Genomic DNA, 18,257 nt, shown 5'->3' with positions numbered 1-18,257 from the left:
GTTGCAAACCAGTTTGTATTGGAGGTGATCTAAGGATGTGTTTGGTGTCCCTTCAGTGTTTTCAGAAAGAGAGGGTATAGAATTGGTGTTATTTATTTCTATTGTGTTTGGTAGCTGCAAAGTGTTTTAATTTCACATGAAAATCCACATTTCCAGCTCCTTTTCAAGCTGCAGGAGATCTGGTGTCACTGGGCTATGTTCCTTTGGTGTGGGGTGAAGCTGAGCAAATGCTCTGCCATTTATATTATTTTTCATTTTCATCTCTGTTTAGTATTTTCTACATTTTCTTCTTCTCATGTTTAATTGACATAAAGCAGGACTGTGATCATCTCAAAAGTGCCCCATTCCCTCTCTTGGGTGTGACCAGGCTTCCTGCCTGCTCACAGGCACGTCCACACCCCCATCCAGGGAGCATCCAGGTCCTCAACTTCATGTACAGCCTTCAACACATTTCACAGGCTCTGATCATATGTAGACATGTGTGTACATACATTCACACATGTTTGTAAGGAGTATCTGTTCTTTTTTTGCTGTTTTATAAACATGAGACCATATCATCACACACCACATCTTGCTTTTCCACCACCCCCGACAGGTGCAGTTCGTCCTCTCTTGGGGCCCTAGTCCTCTCCATCCCCTTTACTTATTTCTTTCCCTCCTGAGTCCTGTGGGCATTTGGACTGGACCCCCTTCTCTAGATCAGTGGACCCTTCCCAGTGAGTTTCAGACACTGGGGACACAGGATATGACAAGGGATCCTGGGATCCATGTGATCATCATGCTCTAGAGCAGGAGGTCGGCAAGTTTTTCTGGAAACTATAAAAATATATGACAAATAATACGTTTTTCATTTCTGGAAGTTCATCTTGGTTTCCTAGGGCTATTATCACAAGCCTGGTGGCTTAAAACAACAGAAATGCATTCTCTCACAGTTCTGGAGGTCAGTGTTTTGAAACAATGTGTCAACAGGGCTGTGCTGTCTCTGATGCCCCAGGAAAGGGTCCCTCTTTGCCTCTTTTAGCTTCTGGAGGCCCCTTACCTTGTGGCTGTGTTACTGAACTCAGGCTTGTCTCTTCAGTCCTCAAGAAGCCAAATACCGAGAGACGAGTGTCAGGATTTGTCTGGGACAAGGTGCCGCTCCTCCGCTGTGAATACAATCACCACCCATGTCTGCATCAGCCCATGTTGGGCAGTGGGTTAAAAAAAGTACTAATGAACATTTCCATCATTTTTTTGTGAGTCATCTTGGTATGGAGGATTTTCTTTTTTCCAGTTTAGTAGGTCTGAGGTGAAAAAAAGATTGTATGTCCAACAACAGCCAACCGGCTGTCCTTGTGGATTCAAACCTCCTGTAGGGAATTGTCTTAGCGAAAATCCACTTTCCCTCCCTCTCCCCTTGTAAGGGACACACTTCAGGCAAATTGAGTGTCCTGTGGGATCTTAAAGGGAGAAACTACTTCGTACCACCTTTCTTCCTCACGCTGTGGGGGCGCTGAGGCTCTTCCTCCCACCCTTGCCTCTGCACTAGAACCCCTCTCCCTCCAGAGACTGGGGGGAGGTGGCACAGACCCGGGCATCCCCTGCCTGGGACACCAGGACAGAAACCATAGAGGTCAGTGTGGATTCAGTTCCCTAAAAAGCTGACCCCCTCTTCTTCCTCCCTTGCCTGCAAAGTCACCCCTGTAAAGGAGGCAGGCTTTTCACAGTTTCTTTCTTTTTTTTTTTTTTTTGCTTTTAATTTGGTGCCTTTGTTGGAAGAATCTTTATCATGAGTAACAGGAAAGCCTCCCACTTATCAGATCATTGACAAAAGAATTCTAACTGGAAAATAGTAATTTAGAGACCCATTCCAGGGCCACTGTTCTTCAGAATCGAAAACATACACGACTTGGGCTATATTAAAAAAGCATTTTATTCATGGCTACCTACTGGGTAATAGCTCTAGTGTTGCCAGCCTGCCAAGATGCGTGCCAGTGGACTTCTAGAAGGGACGGATGTAGACCCCCTCCCCCCACTTAACTGGCTCCCCCAGAACAGATTTAAAGCAACCAAACCAATTCTTCCTTGGGAAGAGAGTGGTACAGAGTCACAAATAAGCCATTCCCCACTCCTGCAGCATCCTACTGACCGCATAGTCCCAAAGAGCAAAGAATATGACCAAATAGCGGGGAAGGTGGCCTCGCAGGATGCATGCTCTTTTACTCACTCGATCAAGAGGTTGGCTGCTCCGTCAGAGCCCAGTTTCCTGCTCTCAACAGAAAGTGAAAGCAGGCTGTGAGCAAGGAGTAGGTAAGTTTTACAGCTGCTGGAAAAATACCTACAAATCTTCAGTGGGAGCAGCGGGCAGCCCAACTTTCCCAGCCGCATTGTCCCTTTCGCTCCAGGAAGAGGGGGAGGGCAGGAACTCCGGGGACCTGGCTGCTGCCTGGATGTATAATATTGTCACCCAGCTCAGGCTCCACTGCTCATCCCTGAAGAAGCCAGTACTGAGAGATAAGTCTTGGGCAGAAGAAAAGTAGCTTTATGTTAAGCAAGCTGGCGGGCAGGGGAGAAGGTGGATCACTGCGCAAAAGAACCAACTTCCAACACGGCAAGGCTCACCTGAAATTTATACAAGGAAGGAAGCTGAAACGGCTGCAGACTGTGTGCCGGGGTGCGCTGTGCTTCTATTTTGGGGACTTTACATTAACCTTGGGCCACCTTGCTGGATTGAGAAGGTGAGTGTGGTCCTTACTTTGTTCAGATCAGCACATCAGTTCTAGGGGTCAGTGGTCGTATATTTTCTTGAGAAAAAAGAACGGAGACAGAAACAGAACTTAACCGGCAAAGCAAATCTGAACTCAGAACGTCAAATCCGGAGCTGTGTTTAAACTGTTTACAAGCCTTTGGTTGAAGAACAAGCAAGGTTACAACAGCGGTGACGTTGACCACCTGATCGTCACCATCACCATGTGCTGGTCCTCAGGCCTGGCCTCCAAGCCCATCATGGGTTTTTTCCTCCGCGTGGGGCAGCTGCTCTCCACCTGCGTGTCCTTCTCGCTAGGGGCCAGCCTGGGCATTTGGGAGGAGGGCATGGGTAACTGGTGCGTGTTCGTCTGGTGTCTCTGCTTTGCCATGAGCCTCATCATCTCCATAGTGGAGTTATGTGGGCTGCAGTCCCGCCTCCCTTGCTCCTGGGATGGTTTTCTTCATGCTTATTCCTCCTACTTCGTCATCATCTGCATGGTGACTTCCTTCATCTTCGGCACCTCCTACATCCAGGTCTTTCCTCCAGGCCCCGCCCAGAACCGCGCCATCATCGCCACTGCCTTCTCCTGCGTGGCTGCTCTGCTTTATGCCATCGAAGTGGCCTGGGTCTGTGTCCGACCTGGCGACATGGTCTGCTTTGTGCCCACCTTCCCAGGTGTGCTCAGGAGGCTGGAGAACTATCTGGCCTGTGTCATCTTCGCCTTCATCAGCAACACTGACCTGTACCAGCACCAGCCGGCCCTGGTGTGGTGTGTGGTCGTGTACTCCATCTGCTTTGTCCTGGGGGCCGTGAACTACTTTGTGAATGGGTGTGACTGTGACAATGACAAAAAGCTGCCCCTTCGCATCCCCCTTTTACTGTGGCTGCAGACTGTGCTCTCTGTCCTCCTCTACATAACCGCAGTGATCCTCTGGCCCCTCTACCAGTTCCATGAGAAGTTGGGGGGGCAGCCCCAGCGATCCAGTGATATGAGCTGCAGTGATCAACTCACTACCATTGGCTGCATCTGGGACCAGCGACTGGCTGTGGCCATCCTGACAGCCATCAACCTGCTGGTTTATGTGGCTGACATGATGTACTTGATCCTAGAGGCTTTTGTATGGACTGAGGCTCAGCCCAGAGACTCTTTATTCTTCTTTTCACCTGCAGTTTCTTCACCAATTTCTGATGTCCCCTAATGCCCTCTTTTAGACTCAGATACCTGGTGTTGGTGGGGGAGGGGAGTTGAGGGGAAAGTGGATGGAGCCACAGGTGGAAGGGAGACTTCTCAGAATATGGCCTTTTTTGAGCATTTTGATTTTGAAACATGTAAGCAAATTGCTTTTTTAAGAAAACAAAATTAAAGTTTGAAAAATATACCAAGTGGAAAAGAAGGATCAGGGGAGGGATCGTTGGCCAGATGGTCTCCATATTCCCTGCAGCCTTGATGGACAGGCTGGGGAAGAGCTGAGAGATGCTCCCACAGGCTGTCGCCAAAATCAGAGGGAAGGGAGGCGCCTTGGGTCCAGGGATCTGGATACAAGACAGGCTGCGATCTTGGACCCTTTGCTGCAACCCTTGCTTGCACCTGGACAGCACCAAATCGATTTCTATTGATTAAGGAGGCCAAGAACCCTGGTCTATAACATGGGGAGAAGGAGCTGTGGCCCCCAAGCCCACTTGTTGAGTGGCCAGGGCCAACTCCAGCCCTTTAGTACACACAGTTGATGGAGAAGACCCCGGGTGTCCAGGCATCAGGCTCTTCTCTTGCTCCCTGCCTGAGCCTGATCCTCCCAAGCTCAGACTGTGGCCGGAGCCTGGTGTAGAACAGAGCCCGGGTCCATTCTCTGACCCTGGAGCAGCTTCTTGGAAGGATCACAGAGTCAGCCTTTCTCTATCCACCTTTGAGTGGAGAAAAGAGGGTCTCTTCTCTCCTGCAGCCTCAGGCACCTGACTATCTGTCTTAGGGGCCAGTGTAGGTGGTCCATCCATGTGGACCTTGTCTGTATGGCTGACTCCTATCCCAGGGTCCCTGTAGGGAGGCTGGTGGGCTGGGGGAAGGCAAGGAGGCTCCAATTGGACCCTGCCTAGCATCTTGATCCTCTCAGGATATTTCTGGCAAGCTTGCTAACAGCAGATGGGGGTACTGTTGTAGGACCTCGGGGTGGGGCTTCCTTCACTGAGAGCTGGCTGTACAGCAGGCAGGGAGCCCACGCTTTGAAAAGCTCAGCCCGAGGCCCAGACGACTGTGCTGTGCAGCCACGGATGAGCCACTGGCCTAAGGGCTGAGCACCTCCAGGGGACTCCGGTCACTGGTCCAGCCTCGCCCCTGCCGTCTCCCTTGGCTACCTGTTCATGCAGAGAGAGAGCACAGCCCTGCAGGATATGTCCTAACAGCCCACCGCATGCATGAGGGGCTCCAGGTGAGGTTAAGAATTCAGGGAATTCAAGTCCAAGTTCATTTGACATCAAACTACTGTGCTTTTCACTCAACTTTACAGTGGCCATACCTGCCATTTGTACCACTGACCTTTGGGAACCTGGAATGGGAGAGCAGGGAGCTGTAGCCTGACCTCTCAGGATTTTCTCCTGTCCAGGCTCTAGGGTTTAGGGTCATGGCTTCTACTGTTAACTATTTTCATGAACCTCAGAGGCTGCTGGGTGTGGCTGCCTGTCTGATTATGACCGGCCACCGGGGAGAGCGCTTGGACTATCTCTCCTCCAGGCTGACTTCCAGGCAGAACCAGCCTGATGAATACTCTGGCAGGAAATGTGAGGGGCTAGGTCTTTGACATGGTTAGGGGGTGGCTCCAGAGACCTCTCCAGTATGCTTGGGCTTCCCTAGTGGCTCAGACGATAAAGAATCTGCCTGCAATGCAGGAGAACTGGGTTTGATCCCTGGGTTGGGAAGATCCCTTGGAGGAGGGCATGGCAACCCTGTCCACTATTCTTGCCTGGAGAATCCCATGGACAGAGGAGCCTGGTGGGCTGCAGTCCATGGGATCGCAAAGAGCTGAACACGACTGAAGCAACTTGACTCACTTTCCAGGGACCCTCTAGATGCCCTCACTCAGCCACTGAGCTGAGACTGGGAGGGGGCTGAGGCAGCGGTGCAGCCTGGCCTGGAAGGTGACCCCCAGGCTCCTTGACTCCCGGCCCAAGTTCCTTCCAGAGGGTCAGGCTTCCTGGAAAGAAGAGGAGCCAGGATTCCCAGAGGAAAAGCTTTCCTAAAGGAAATCTCTAACCTGACATTCTGCTCCTGGCTCTGGGGTTTGCATGCCCCAGGGCAGGGAAAACCTGAGGAGGCCACCCCCACCTCCTAGGTGGCCCCAAGGTGAGGGTCAAGACCCCAGAGGACAGTGTGTGCTGTGGCCCCACCCCCACCCTAGACCCCTGCTTCCTGCACAGTCAGCTCTCAGTAGAGTCACGGGGAAGGAGAGGCTGATGCTCTAGAGAGACCCCAGCTTCAGTCAGCCCTCCTGGCTCTGTCTCCCTCTGTGAGATGAGGATGTCCTCCATCAAAGCGCTGAGAAGGGGACTGAGATCCCATAGACAGGGTGCCCAGCCTTGGGCTAGGGGAGGTGGGGACCCACAAACAGCACTGTCACCACGATCCTAATAAAGGAAGAGCTGCCCCTTTGGCTCAGCATCTCCTCCCCCTTTCCCTCCCTCCTCCTGCTCCTCCTCATCATCTGAGGGTCTCAGGTCCTCAGGACTTGGAGCCAGATCACATCTTCTCTGTGTGCCATGTTCTCTGTGTGTTCTCATCCAGTCTGATGGCTTTAAGACTCCACTCAATAGACAAATATCCTTGTGCACCGAGTGTGTGCCAGGCACTGTTCTAGGTCTGGACAGAGAGCAGAGGACCAAGAACTCTGTCCTCATAGAGCTGACACTCTAGTACAGAAGATGGACCATGTGCAACCAGTATGGTATCAGGTCAGTGGATGATAAATGCCATAATGAAGGAAAAACTGGTGAGAAGAGTTATTGGAGTGTGTGGGTATGAGTGGCCAGGCTGCTCTTTTAGGTGAGTGGGCATGGTAGGCATTTATGAAGATATTGAATGAAGTGAATAGGCTGTATGATGAAAACTCTGGAATTCCTGCCTCCGAAGTTGATCTCTGTTGGGGTCCAGAGTCAAATCCAACAGCCTCCTGATCTCTCCCTCTGGATGTCTCAGGACTCCTCACACTCACCATGTCCAATCACATCTCCTGAACCTCCGGACCACCCCCGCACACACACGCTGGTCCTTCCTCATCTTTCCTGTCTCAAAGGCACCACCTTCACAGATGCTCTTCACAAAACACTCATGAATCCACGCACTTTTCCTCTTCTGTAGGGCTACCTGGTCCAGATCCATCCATCCGTCTCAGCTGGACACCTGCCATAAGCTTCTAACTGATTCCTGTTCCCATTCTTTCCCTCAAAGCCTGTTTTGGACTAAACTCAAACTAAGATACCTTTGAAAGCTTCTCTTTGGATGAAACAGAGACTCCAAAACATCACCTCCAAAGCCCTGCGAGCTCAGATCCCTTTCTACCTCTCCAGCCTCATCGTCTCTCTCTCCAGCCACTGAGAACTTCTCCCAGTCCCTCTTTGTCATCTCAGGGACTTCCCCTTACATGTCTCAAGTCCCTCAACCCTGATCTGAGACCAGAGCACAGCCTGGCACACAGTAGTCCTGTGCTCAGTCTACGCCACTCTAAGCCTCAGTTTCCTCAACCAGAAAATGGAGATAATAGCACCTGCTTTTAGACATGATCGCACCCTGTGGAGAATCTCCCCGACAACTTTAGCAGAGAACAACTGTGCTAGAAGGATGCTGGGTAGCTTGGAGAATTATTATGGAGGGACCAGGCTCAGAACAGGAAGGAAGTGAGCTGGGCAGCCAGGGCACAGTCAAGGTCAGCTGGTCCAGGCACCACGGCCTTTGGAAGCACACAGTAGATGCTGCTTCAGGCCCCGCAGAAGGAATTCTAATCTGACCTGTGTCTGTTTGCTACCTGCTCCCTAGGTGTGTGTCCAGGCCCCACTTGTGGGGCAGGTCCAATATTTATCTGACCTTTTAAGTTTCTTATTAGGGTGAAGCCCAGTCTGTCACAAGTACACAATGGGGACATCCTCAAATATAGTGGGGAGGTTCTCAGTGGTTCCCCTCCCTGGAGATGTCCATCACACAAGGCTGTGGTGCTGTTAGGAGGATTAAATGAGATAGCACCAAATCCAAGAATTCTCAAACATTTCCACTAAAGGCTGAAGAAATGGAATATATCCTGGCCAGGAGACCCAGCCTGGAGCCTGAGGCGGTAAGCTCACGTTGTTATTGTTGTTCAGTCGCTCAGTCGTGTCCAGTTCTTTGCTACTCCATGGACTGCAGCATGCCAGGCTTCCCTTTCCTCATGTTATATTAAAAAAAAAAAAAAACTGTCATTTTCGAGATGGCTCAGTGGTAAAGAATCTGTCTGCCAATGCAGAAGACGCAGGAGATACAGGTTTTATCCCTGGGTTGGAAGATCCCCTGGAGAAGGAAATGGCCCCCACCCACTCCAGTGTTCTTGCCTGGGAAATCCCTTGGACAGAGGAGCCTGGCGGGCCACACTCCATGGGGCCACAAAGAGTTGGACATGACTGAGCACGCACGTGTGCACTTTTAATAATATACTCATCACATATCATGCTTATTTCAAAACAAAATAATGGCTTCCTACTGATGGACTGTGGGCTTCCCTGCCCTATTTGCTTAATGACACAGAACAGTTTCCTTTTGTGCATTATTTGAGCAACTTCTGGTTGACATCAAGAATAAAGCTTAAATTAAGTTTGTGGAGGAGAGGGAGGAGAAAGATGGGGTGCCAGAGTCCTGTGAGAAGTGGGCTGAGGTGAGAAGAGCAATGGAGGGATTTGGGGCACCTGCTAGAGTCTGCCAGCATCCAGAAACAGAATATTCTGAAAGTGCTTCCTTCTCCCCAAAGCATCAGAAATAATCTCAAACTCTTTGTTTTTTTTTTAAGGGATTTGCATAAGGAGTGATCCCAGACTAGTAACAAGAGTGTAACAAGGGGCGGTCGTCTGGGCTGACGGGCAGCTGACCCAGCTCAGCATGGACATGGATCACTGCAGTCACTGGGTGCCCTGAGGGATGGCGTGCTGCAGGCAGCAGTGGACACCTGGGAGCACGAACCAGGGGAGTGACTTCCCTTGGCAGTAGTGATGAGAGGGTGTCATTGGCTTTAAGGCTGGTCAGGGCCAATGTAGGGAGGGGAAGAAATCTGAGGGACCCCCTCACCCTATGAGCAGCTTGGTGGCCCAGATGGGTGGTTTTGGGGAACTTTGCTCCCTGAGGAAGCTCACCCTCCTTCCAGCCAAAGCACTGAAGGGATTTATGGAAACAGATACTGGTTGGAGTGAGGGGTGAGGAGATGGGCTTGAACTAAGCTCCCCCACCCCCACCACTTCTCCATCCCTGGTCAGAAGCAGACCCAGAAAAGACCAAGTGGACAAACCCTCACCAGCCCAGCCTGGCTCCAGAAGAGACCTCAGGTGACAGCTCACAGGTTCTGTCGGCTGAGAAAGCGGCCCTGAGGACTTGGGCTGCAGCGGGGCTGCTGTGGACACAACAGTTACAAGAGGTCGTATGTGTCGTGCTCACTGCAGGTCGAGCTCTGCTGTGGATTCTTTTGTTCCTCCCAGCAGCCCCTGAACTGTGCACTCAGTGTTCCCATTTTCACAGGCACAGAGATGTTAGCTGGTCAAGATCGTACAGGTTTAGGTGGCAGAGCTAGATTTGAACCCAGTCATGTGGGTTCAGGACCTTAAAATCTGCCTGGGTTTGATTTGTACCTTAGACCCAAAGGGGCAGAGTGGCCAATATTTTTTTCAGCACCAACACACTCACTAGGTGACGTTACCTCCATTTCATTCATCTTCAGGGCTATTATTATTATTATTATCCTCCTTTTATAGATGATGAGACTGAGGCTCAGAGTGAACATTATGTCATTTGCTCAAGGTCACACAGTTACTCTCTGTCAGAGCCCAGATTTGAATACAAGTCTGTCTCCCTGTGAAGCTCAGCAGGTAATAGAATCTCAGTAAACACTGAGCCCCTTCCCTCTTCTCATGAGTCCAGGAATCATCTCCTGGCTCCTGTCTGTCCTGCTCTGGCTGCAGTGCCCCCGTCTCAACCAGACCACTTCCTGTTGACAAGCCAGCAGAACATGACAGAGAGGGTGCAGATACTAGGGAGGGACTGATTGGAGCTTTGCCTTAATTTCCTGGGCCCATCAGCCATCCTACAGAGATTTTTTTCCCCAGGAGACAGCCACACAGACAAGGATCACATGGATTGGCAGTCGATGCCTGGCCCCCAGGATGGGTACCTGAGGCTGCTCTAGAGCAGAGTCCATTCTCTCTCCACTTAGAGGAGGACTGAGGAAGGCTGGGTCTGTAATTTTTCTAAGCTGGTCTAAGAGCCAAAGAATGGTAACATCTGGGCTCCCAGCGCTGTTCTGGATGTGGCTCAGGACACAGTCTTGTGGGTGGGGGAAATGCGTCAGCTAGAGTCACGCTGCATGAAGGAGGCTCTGGCTGACCAGCTCAGGACGGAGCCTCTGACCACAAGCCCCCAGGAGACAGGGAGCCCAGGCCAGGCTGAGAGCAAGGAAAGGGCCTGAGGCTTTGGCACCGGGGATCTTCTCCATCAACTTTTTGTGCTAAAGGGCTGGGGGAGGCCCTGACCACACAGCTGTGGGCTTGGGGGTCACAGATCCCTCTCCCCAGACCCCAGAACCCAAGCCACCTCCCTTCCCTCTGCCTTTGGAGACAGGCCTGTGGGGGCATCTCTCAGCTCCTCCCCCAGCCTGTCCGTCAGGGCTGCAGGGAGCATGGAGACCATCTGGTCACCTATCCCTCCCCTGACCCCTTCTTCTTTACTTTGTATATTTTTGAAAATTAAAATTTATTTTCTTAAAAAAGTAATATATTTTCAAAGTTTGAAACCAAAATGCTCTAAAAAGCCACACCCTGAGAGACATCACTTCTACCTGAGTCTCCATCCACTCTCCCCTCAGCTCCTCGCTCCCTCCAGGACCAAGTGACTGCTCCACTGGATTCACAGGAGCCCTTCCCTTGTTTCTTCTTTTTCATTCTGTTTAAGTATTTATTTATTTATTTTTGGCTGTACTGCATCTTTTTTTTTGCTGTGCTCCAGCTTTCTCTAGTCGCGGAGAACAGGGGCCGCTCTTCGTTGCAGTGCACTGGCTTCTCATTGCAGTGGCTCTTCTTGTTGCCAAGCATAGGCTCTAGGGGCACAGGTTTCAATGCTTGCAGCACAGGGGCTCATTCACTGGGGCTCACGGACCCGAGAGCTTGGGCTCAGAAGTTGTGGCGCACTAGGCTTAGTTTCTCTGAGGCATGTGGAATCTTCCCAGACCAGAATTTGAACCCATGTCCCCTGCAATGAAAGGCAGATCCTTCCCAGACCAGAATTTGAACCCATGTCCCCTGCAATGAAAGGCAGATCCTTCCCAGACCAGAATTTGAACCCATGTCCCCTGCAATGAAAGGCAGATCCTTCCCAGACCAGAATTTGAACCCATGTCCCCCGCAATGACAGGCGGATCCTTATCCACTGCGTCAGCAGCGTAGCCTTTCCCTTCCCTTGCTTCTTGACGCAAATCAAGCATATACAGATGTATTCAATTTTAGTTCTCTTTTTTATTACATAAAAAATAGCATGCTGCATGTCAATCTGTATCTTACTATCTTTTTATTTTACTTAGAAATTTAACAACAGCTGTCAGTGATATGGAAGTAGAAGGTGAGCTTTTAAAGGTAAACATTGAAATACGGAAAGCTATTATACCATGGGCATCACATTCTGTGACAAGCTGAAAATCTGTATGTTCCCTCATTAGATGTGTATGACAGGGTTTGGAGCTGTTAAACCATTGAAGTTTCCATCAGACACAGTCCATCAGACATTCACTTGGCTGTTCTTAATGGGAGATATTGATGGAAAGCCACAAAGGTGGCTTTGTGTCACTGGAATGACATTCCATTTAATGCCATACCCAAACAGACGAAAGTGTGGGCTTTCCAAGGGGAGGCATACCCATTGGGCTGGAAGCAGGCAGGATTATAACGTAGAACCTAACAACTCAGGAGAGAGTTCTACAGCCCAGTGACCCTAGGGAGGGGCTCAGTGAGTAAGTAATGTCATTGCTGCTTGTCGAAGGATTCTGTGTCCCTCTTTTAACATCCTTCCAACCCTACCTACTCCCTGGAGGAAGAATACAAATTATGAAAGCAATGATGATGGAAGGAATGTATATCTCTCTTTGAGAATTTATGTAAGTAAAAATAAGGAGTGGAAAACAAAAGTCCTTGTGCAATGGCATGAAAAGTGGATTAGAGAGCAGGGGAACAACTCTTTGGGTTTGGACAATGTGACCTCTATTTTGTCATTAATGAGAGAATTGCCTTAAATGATGTCAAAGTCAGTCCTGTTTATTTTTGTGGATTAGTAATTGTTTGTTTATTTTAAACGGGGAGAGGAATATAAGGGATAAAACAAAAGTAACTATATAGGAATTGGGAGGTCCTTTTAAGAGATAAAAAATTGACCTAAAGTGATTGAGGTGACTAGTGATAACTTGACATTGCACCTACTGACTGACTCTTGAATCTGCCTCACCATGTCCTTTGACCAGCTAGTCATCACTATTCATTGTCTTGACCATCACAAACTTCCCCATGGATTTTCCTTCCTATATTCTTACCATTCAGTTTTTTTCTACACCACCACTATTACCGAATCCAGGCTCTTACTGCTCCCTGCATGAGAGGCCAATAAACTGAGATGAGGTTTTGGGGCAAAGAATAATGACTTTATTGGGAAAGTCAGAAGACCAAGAAGATAGTGGTAGTGTTCCAAAGAACCATCTTACCTGAGTTAGAACTCAGGCTTCTTTTATTAATACTAAAAGAAGAGGAGGAGGTGGCTGGTTTTTGTAAACTTTTTGGTGCAGTAATCCTTTGTTTTTGTTTTTCCTTTTCTTTTTTTATTTTTTAAATTATGAAAGTATGAGAATACATTTGTATGAGACTAGGAAAATACAGAACAAATTTTATGTAGTTCTGCTATATATTACTGGAGAAGGGGGCTGCCATCTATGGGGTCACACAGAGTTGGACATGACTGAAGCGACTTAGCAGCAGCAGCAGCAACTCTATATTACACTTATTTCTTTAAGTAGATAAATTAAGATTTTTAGTTGGAGTTTCAATATCAAACTTTCAAAAATTAATAAAATGACTATCCAGAAAAGTAGAAGGGTATGCATATGTGCAGGCTAAGTTGCTTCAGCCGTATCTTACTCTTTGCGACTTCGTGGACTGTAGCCCACCAGGCTCCTCTTTCCATGGGATTCTCCAGGCAAGAATACCAGAGTGGATTGCCATGCCCTCCTTCAGGGGATCACCAGCATCTCCTGTGTCTCCTGTACTGGCAGGAGGATTCTTAGTAGACCTGAAAGCACCATGAATCAATTTAACATAATTAAGATTTATACAATTTTCACATAAAAGTAGGATACAGATTCTGTTTGGGTTCCCATAGACTATAAACTAGGAGACAGGGACATAAAACAAGGTGCAAAAATTTCATGGTCTAAAGGTATTGAAATCATACGGAGCCTGTTCTCTTATTACTGTGGAATTACGTTAGAAATCAATATCAAAAGATTTGAATATACCCCCACATATTTTCAAGTGCAATGTGACATTTACCAAGAGAGACATTTGACTTAGCCATTGAAAACCTCAGTAAAGTGAGAAGACTGAAAAAAACACAGAGGGTGATTGCAAAGAAGAAAGCATTTAATGAGAAATTATTCTCAAAATAAGAAATTAATATCAAAGGTATTTTTTAAAACCCAGGTATTTGGAAATTAAATGTCTATTTTTAAGTGATGGGTGTACCTAAGAAGCCATAACAAGGCAAATTAGCAAATATTTGTAACAGAATAAAAATGAAAAGAGAATTTACCAGAATCTGTTGCATTCACCTGAAGCTGCTCAATGCAACTAAATACAATGTGTAATCTTGAATAAGGTATGAAAACAAATAATGGACACTAACATTTGTGAAATTTGAATAAAATCTGTTCTTTAGTTAATAATACTATATCATTTGTTTATTTCCTGTTTCGTTTTTTATTTTTTTACAGCATAGTATTTCTTCATATTCGCAGAGTTGGATTAGAAGTTTCAAGCCTCATTCAATTTTTAGAAAAATCACTAAGATAATAAACTTTTAGACTTTTAGCAGTAATACTAGATGCCAAAATACATGGAATTTTATTGAAGTTTTGAGTGAATATAAGTTAGAAATCTAGCATTCTATTCACATGAAGTAAAACAAGTGGAATCAAAATAATCTTTTAGCTAGGAAAAAGTTCATACATTTTATAAAATAGTTATCACATTATACATACTATATATATACACACACATATATATCTGTATACAAAAGCTTTTCCACTACTCTTGATAAAGGTTTGAGAAAGAACAACAACAACAAAGAGTTGGAGAAATTGGAAAACATAAACTAATTGAAATGAGAGTACCGCACAGGAAATAGAAAAAGTGAAACACACCAGATAAAAGTAAAAGGTCATCATATAGTCCGGTTGTTTTTAAACATGGCTGGTCATTAGAAACACATTTAGAGCTTTGGAGAAAAAAAGCAATATGTCGGCATTTGTAATTTTCAAAAAATTCCCAGATAATTTTGATATGCATCTGGATTTTAAAAAGTGGTACAGATTTTTCTACTAAGAGGTACTTTTAGTGACACAGAATTCTACTATTTTCTGTTGACCAATTATGATACAATGGTATTAAGTGAATAGTAGTTACATAATCATAATAGTAAAGGAAGTTTATCAGTTTTCACAATCAATAGCCAGGCAAAAAATAAAGAAGATTACAATTGCCAGCCATAATGGAAACATGATTAACCTAATAGTATAAAATAATTACATACAATTTTGGGGGTAAGTAGCGTGATGTGGTAAGTAGAAGTGCATACATGCACAAGTTTCCATCTGCCCAGCCAGTCTATGTCTTTTGATTGGTGCATTTAATTCATTTAGATTTAAAGTAATTGTCATGGGTCCATGTGCAGATTGGAAAAGATTTTTCAGACGTGAGGCAGAATGAAAGGAGAATAAAGTTTATTAGCGTGAGAAACTCTGTTAGAACAGTGGGCCAATACAAGGGAGAGCCAAACCCTTTCAAACAGCTAGTAGCCAATTTTTATAGCATCAAAACAGAGAAAATTTCTACTGAAATGGTGGCATTAGGTGATTGGTTAGGTTGCTATGGGGTATGTAATATGCTGGGTATTTTTCTTAGTATGGGGTCAGAGAACCAGCCAGTTTAGATCCAGAGGCTCATGGCAACAGTTGCTATGGGGCTTGGTCAGTTCCAGAGACTTTTATCCTGTTACCTTGATACAGGGCTCCACACCTGTGGCCTTGTTATACAGTCCCACATTCCCCCTCTTTTTATTTATGGACCAAATCTTTAGCCCCTTAACACCCTGCTCATGAATAACTGTGTACCTATCCCTGTCTTGAGCCATGGGGACCCAGGTCATTGGGGAAAGGGCCGATGACTGCCCTGGCTTCTTCAAGCTGGACAGGGGCATTGTGGGTTCCTGGGCCCCAATGCCTGATCTCGGTTAGGGTACATTTACAGAGGGAGATGAGAATCCATGGAATGATAAGGCTTCTTGTTCCACCACTGTCTGGGTGTTGGCTGAGTGATATTCTTGTTGTACTACCAGTGGGAGACTTAGTTGTATTCTAGAAGAAAGAAACTTAACAAGCAGGTTAAGGATTTATGGCCCAAAGATTAATAGAAGTAGAAGAGCTGCCAAGAGACTAGCCAGGAGAACCAGGACCAGACATTGATCTGTGATGTTAGTGTTTCTCTAGGTACGAGAAGATGCAAGAATTTGAGCTCATGAAATTCTTTACCTGAAAACACCTGACTATCTGAAGGCCTATTCTTACAGTTTTTCCCAGAGCACAGAGTGCCTTATTTCTGATCTCCACCCTGAACTCCTTTCAGGGGGTGTCGAAGGTCAGCAGCTTGCAGTGATCATGATTTAATTCTTTGTAGAGGCAAACAGCAAGTGCCAATTTCCAGTTGACAGAGCCCTTCAGTGTCATAAATTTGACTTTTTGGGGGGGGGCATTTCATGGCCATTGTGTCCCACAGTGCTAGGAATGCTCATTCCCAGTTCTGTCTGGACCAGGCCTCACAAGTAGCGAAAGTCTCTGGACCATACCTGTATTTCTAGCCTCTTGGTCCAGGAAAATATTCTCTCTTGTTGCTTCTTCCCATACCTAGAGTTAGATTTTTACAATTCCTGATCACATATGGAACTACATATCATCATTTTATCAGAGGCTCAGTCACATATTTGATAATGTAAGAAGCAATTTTCTGAAACAGGCAACATAGAAAATATAGCTAGCGATTATTAGTAAGATCTTAAGCAAGAATTTAAGTCAAGAATTTCCTTTAGGTATAGCCCAGTACATCCCCAGGTCATCTGACCTAGTTTGGTAAATGATTATGTATAGTAAGTCACTTCAGTTGTGTCTGACTCTTTTTGCAACCCTATGGACTACAGCCCACGAGGCTTCTCTGTCCATGGGATTCTCCAGGCAAGAATACTGGAGTGGGTTGCCAGGCCCTCCTCCAGGGGATCTTCCTGACCCAGGGACTGAACCCTCATTTCTTATGTCTCCTGCCTTGGCAGGTGGGTTCTTTACCAATAGTGCCACCTGGGAAGCCCCAAAGACTATCAGTTCAGTTCAGTTCAGTTGCTCAGTCATGTCTGACTCTTTGCGACCCGATGAATTGCAGCTATCGACTAGTGTTAATTTCCTGTTTGTAGATCTTGGAGCATCTGATCTTTATTTAAAGACTGATTACTGAGATAAACTTTAGAAACAAACTTAGGCTGTCCTCTTTAATAACTTAAACCTTTTAGCAGTATAACATAAACAAGGAACTATCTCAGAAATGAGTCAAAGTAAACACAAACATTAATTAACAAAACCAAAACTTAATATTTAGACATAATTGTGTGTGTGTGGGGGGGGGTGGGGGTGGGTCGGTATTAACCCTGCAGTCTGGGAAGGCTTTAACCCATCACATAAAAATGAGGTTTGTCAGGGATCTGGGGAAAGCCAAGCAGCTGTCTTGGATTTCCCACAGCCCTGACTGTCTTACAGCTATTGTTCACCCATTTTTAATTCCTGGATTTAGGAGTAGACTATTGCCATGTTTAAGGACATCAGGATAGCAAAAGTCTGACAGTGAGGGGTTAATATTTTGAAGAAGCAGAATGAGCTTTATCTATATGCACCATAATCTTTATAGATTACCGGGGTCCAGCCCTGGTTGGATCCAGGGATTCCCTCAGGAGGACAGCATTGGCGATTAGAATAGCAAAGCAGAGATTTATTAGATGCTCAATAATAACTGGTTTACGTGGAAAATCAATATAACCTGTGACACCAGGTTAGCTCTGACCACGGAGGCCGCAGGCGCCCTCTCGAATAGCGGAAGGTGCCCCACCTTAGGCACCTTCTCGAGTGGGTCTTAGAAGCCCAGGCAAGTAAGTGGTCGCAGAGGACCCCCACGCTCCAATTATTTTGGCATGAAGGAAGAACAGAAGAGAAAAGGAGGAAAAGGAAACAAGAAAGAATGACACAGGGAGACCGAATTTCAGTGAACAAGGCCCGCACTTTATTTTCCAAAGTAGTTTTTATACCTGAAGTTGTGCATAGAGGATAATGGGGGAAGGGGTAGAGTCATGCAAGGTCAGCAGTCCTTGATCCTTATCGAAGCCAGGCTTTCTTCCTGCAAACTTATCATATGCAAAAGTTTTAGGTGATTTACATCATCTTCTGGCTAGGAAGCCTGTTAACATTTTATGACCCTTTTCCTCAGAAAACTTATTTTTCTCTAAAGGTGATTATTCTAAAGTCAGGAGTCACCCTCCAAAAGCATTAGATAAAGTTGCATACCTATAGGGCAAAAGTGGTGGGCTATAACAAGAAAAGAATTAACTCAAGGGTCTAAGGTTACAAACATTAAAGCTGCTACTTACATTTCTATACACCAACTATATTAATCAATACACTCCCAGGGACACAGTAGGTAAGGGATATGGAAACTTGGCAGCAAGCATTAACTCAACAAAGAAATCCTCTACTAGTTCTATTTAACAACTTTAACTCTCTGAGAAGCTCTGTATTGTTAGAATATCTTAAGCTTCCTGTGCCTCTAGGGGTTGGGAGGCTGTGAATCTGAACAAACCTGTCAGGCAAGCTAGAAAGTCATCAGAGGGGTTTGAATTGAAACACTCCTATTATGCCCAGGAGACTTATTAACTAGAGTTTTAAGTTGATTTTCTTACAGAGAAAGGTGGTTGGGGATA

General features: G+C 46.4%; 1 protein-coding gene across 1 annotated transcript; it reads left to right on the top strand.

The window, feature by feature from the left end:
• Window positions 1–2,523: 2,523 nt before the first annotated feature.
• Window positions 2,524–7,124, top strand: LOC133234723 (myeloid-associated differentiation marker-like). Its single transcript, XM_061395610.1, has 3 exons — window positions 2,524–2,717; window positions 2,883–3,846; window positions 7,074–7,124. The coding sequence occupies exons 1-3, from the start codon at window positions 2,524–2,526 to the stop codon at window positions 7,122–7,124; spliced, it is 1,209 nt and encodes a 402-aa protein (XP_061251594.1).
• Window positions 7,125–18,257: the final 11,133 nt, after the last annotated feature.

Source organism: Bos javanicus, chromosome 21, assembly GCF_032452875.1.
Source record: "Bos javanicus breed banteng chromosome 21, ARS-OSU_banteng_1.0, whole genome shotgun sequence".
Lineage (NCBI taxonomy): Eukaryota > Metazoa > Chordata > Mammalia > Artiodactyla > Bovidae > Bos > Bos javanicus.
The sequence above is the reverse complement of the archived record's forward strand: the minus strand, read 5'-3'. Positions and strand labels throughout refer to the sequence as shown.

Bases quoted from the DNA above. Each gene is read 5' to 3' on its own strand.
- LOC133234723 (XM_061395610.1), top strand. From the start codon at position 2,524: ATGTTAAGCAAGCTGGCGGGCAGGGGAGAAGGTGGATCACTGCGCAAA. The intron at 2,718-2,882 runs GTGAGTGTGGTC...ACTGTTTACAAG, and splicing joins CACCTTGCTGGATTGAGAAG to CCTTTGGTTGAAGAACAAGC. The intron at 3,847-7,073 runs GTATGGACTGAG...CCTCTTCTGTAG, and splicing joins ACTTGATCCTAGAGGCTTTT to GGCTACCTGGTCCAGATCCA.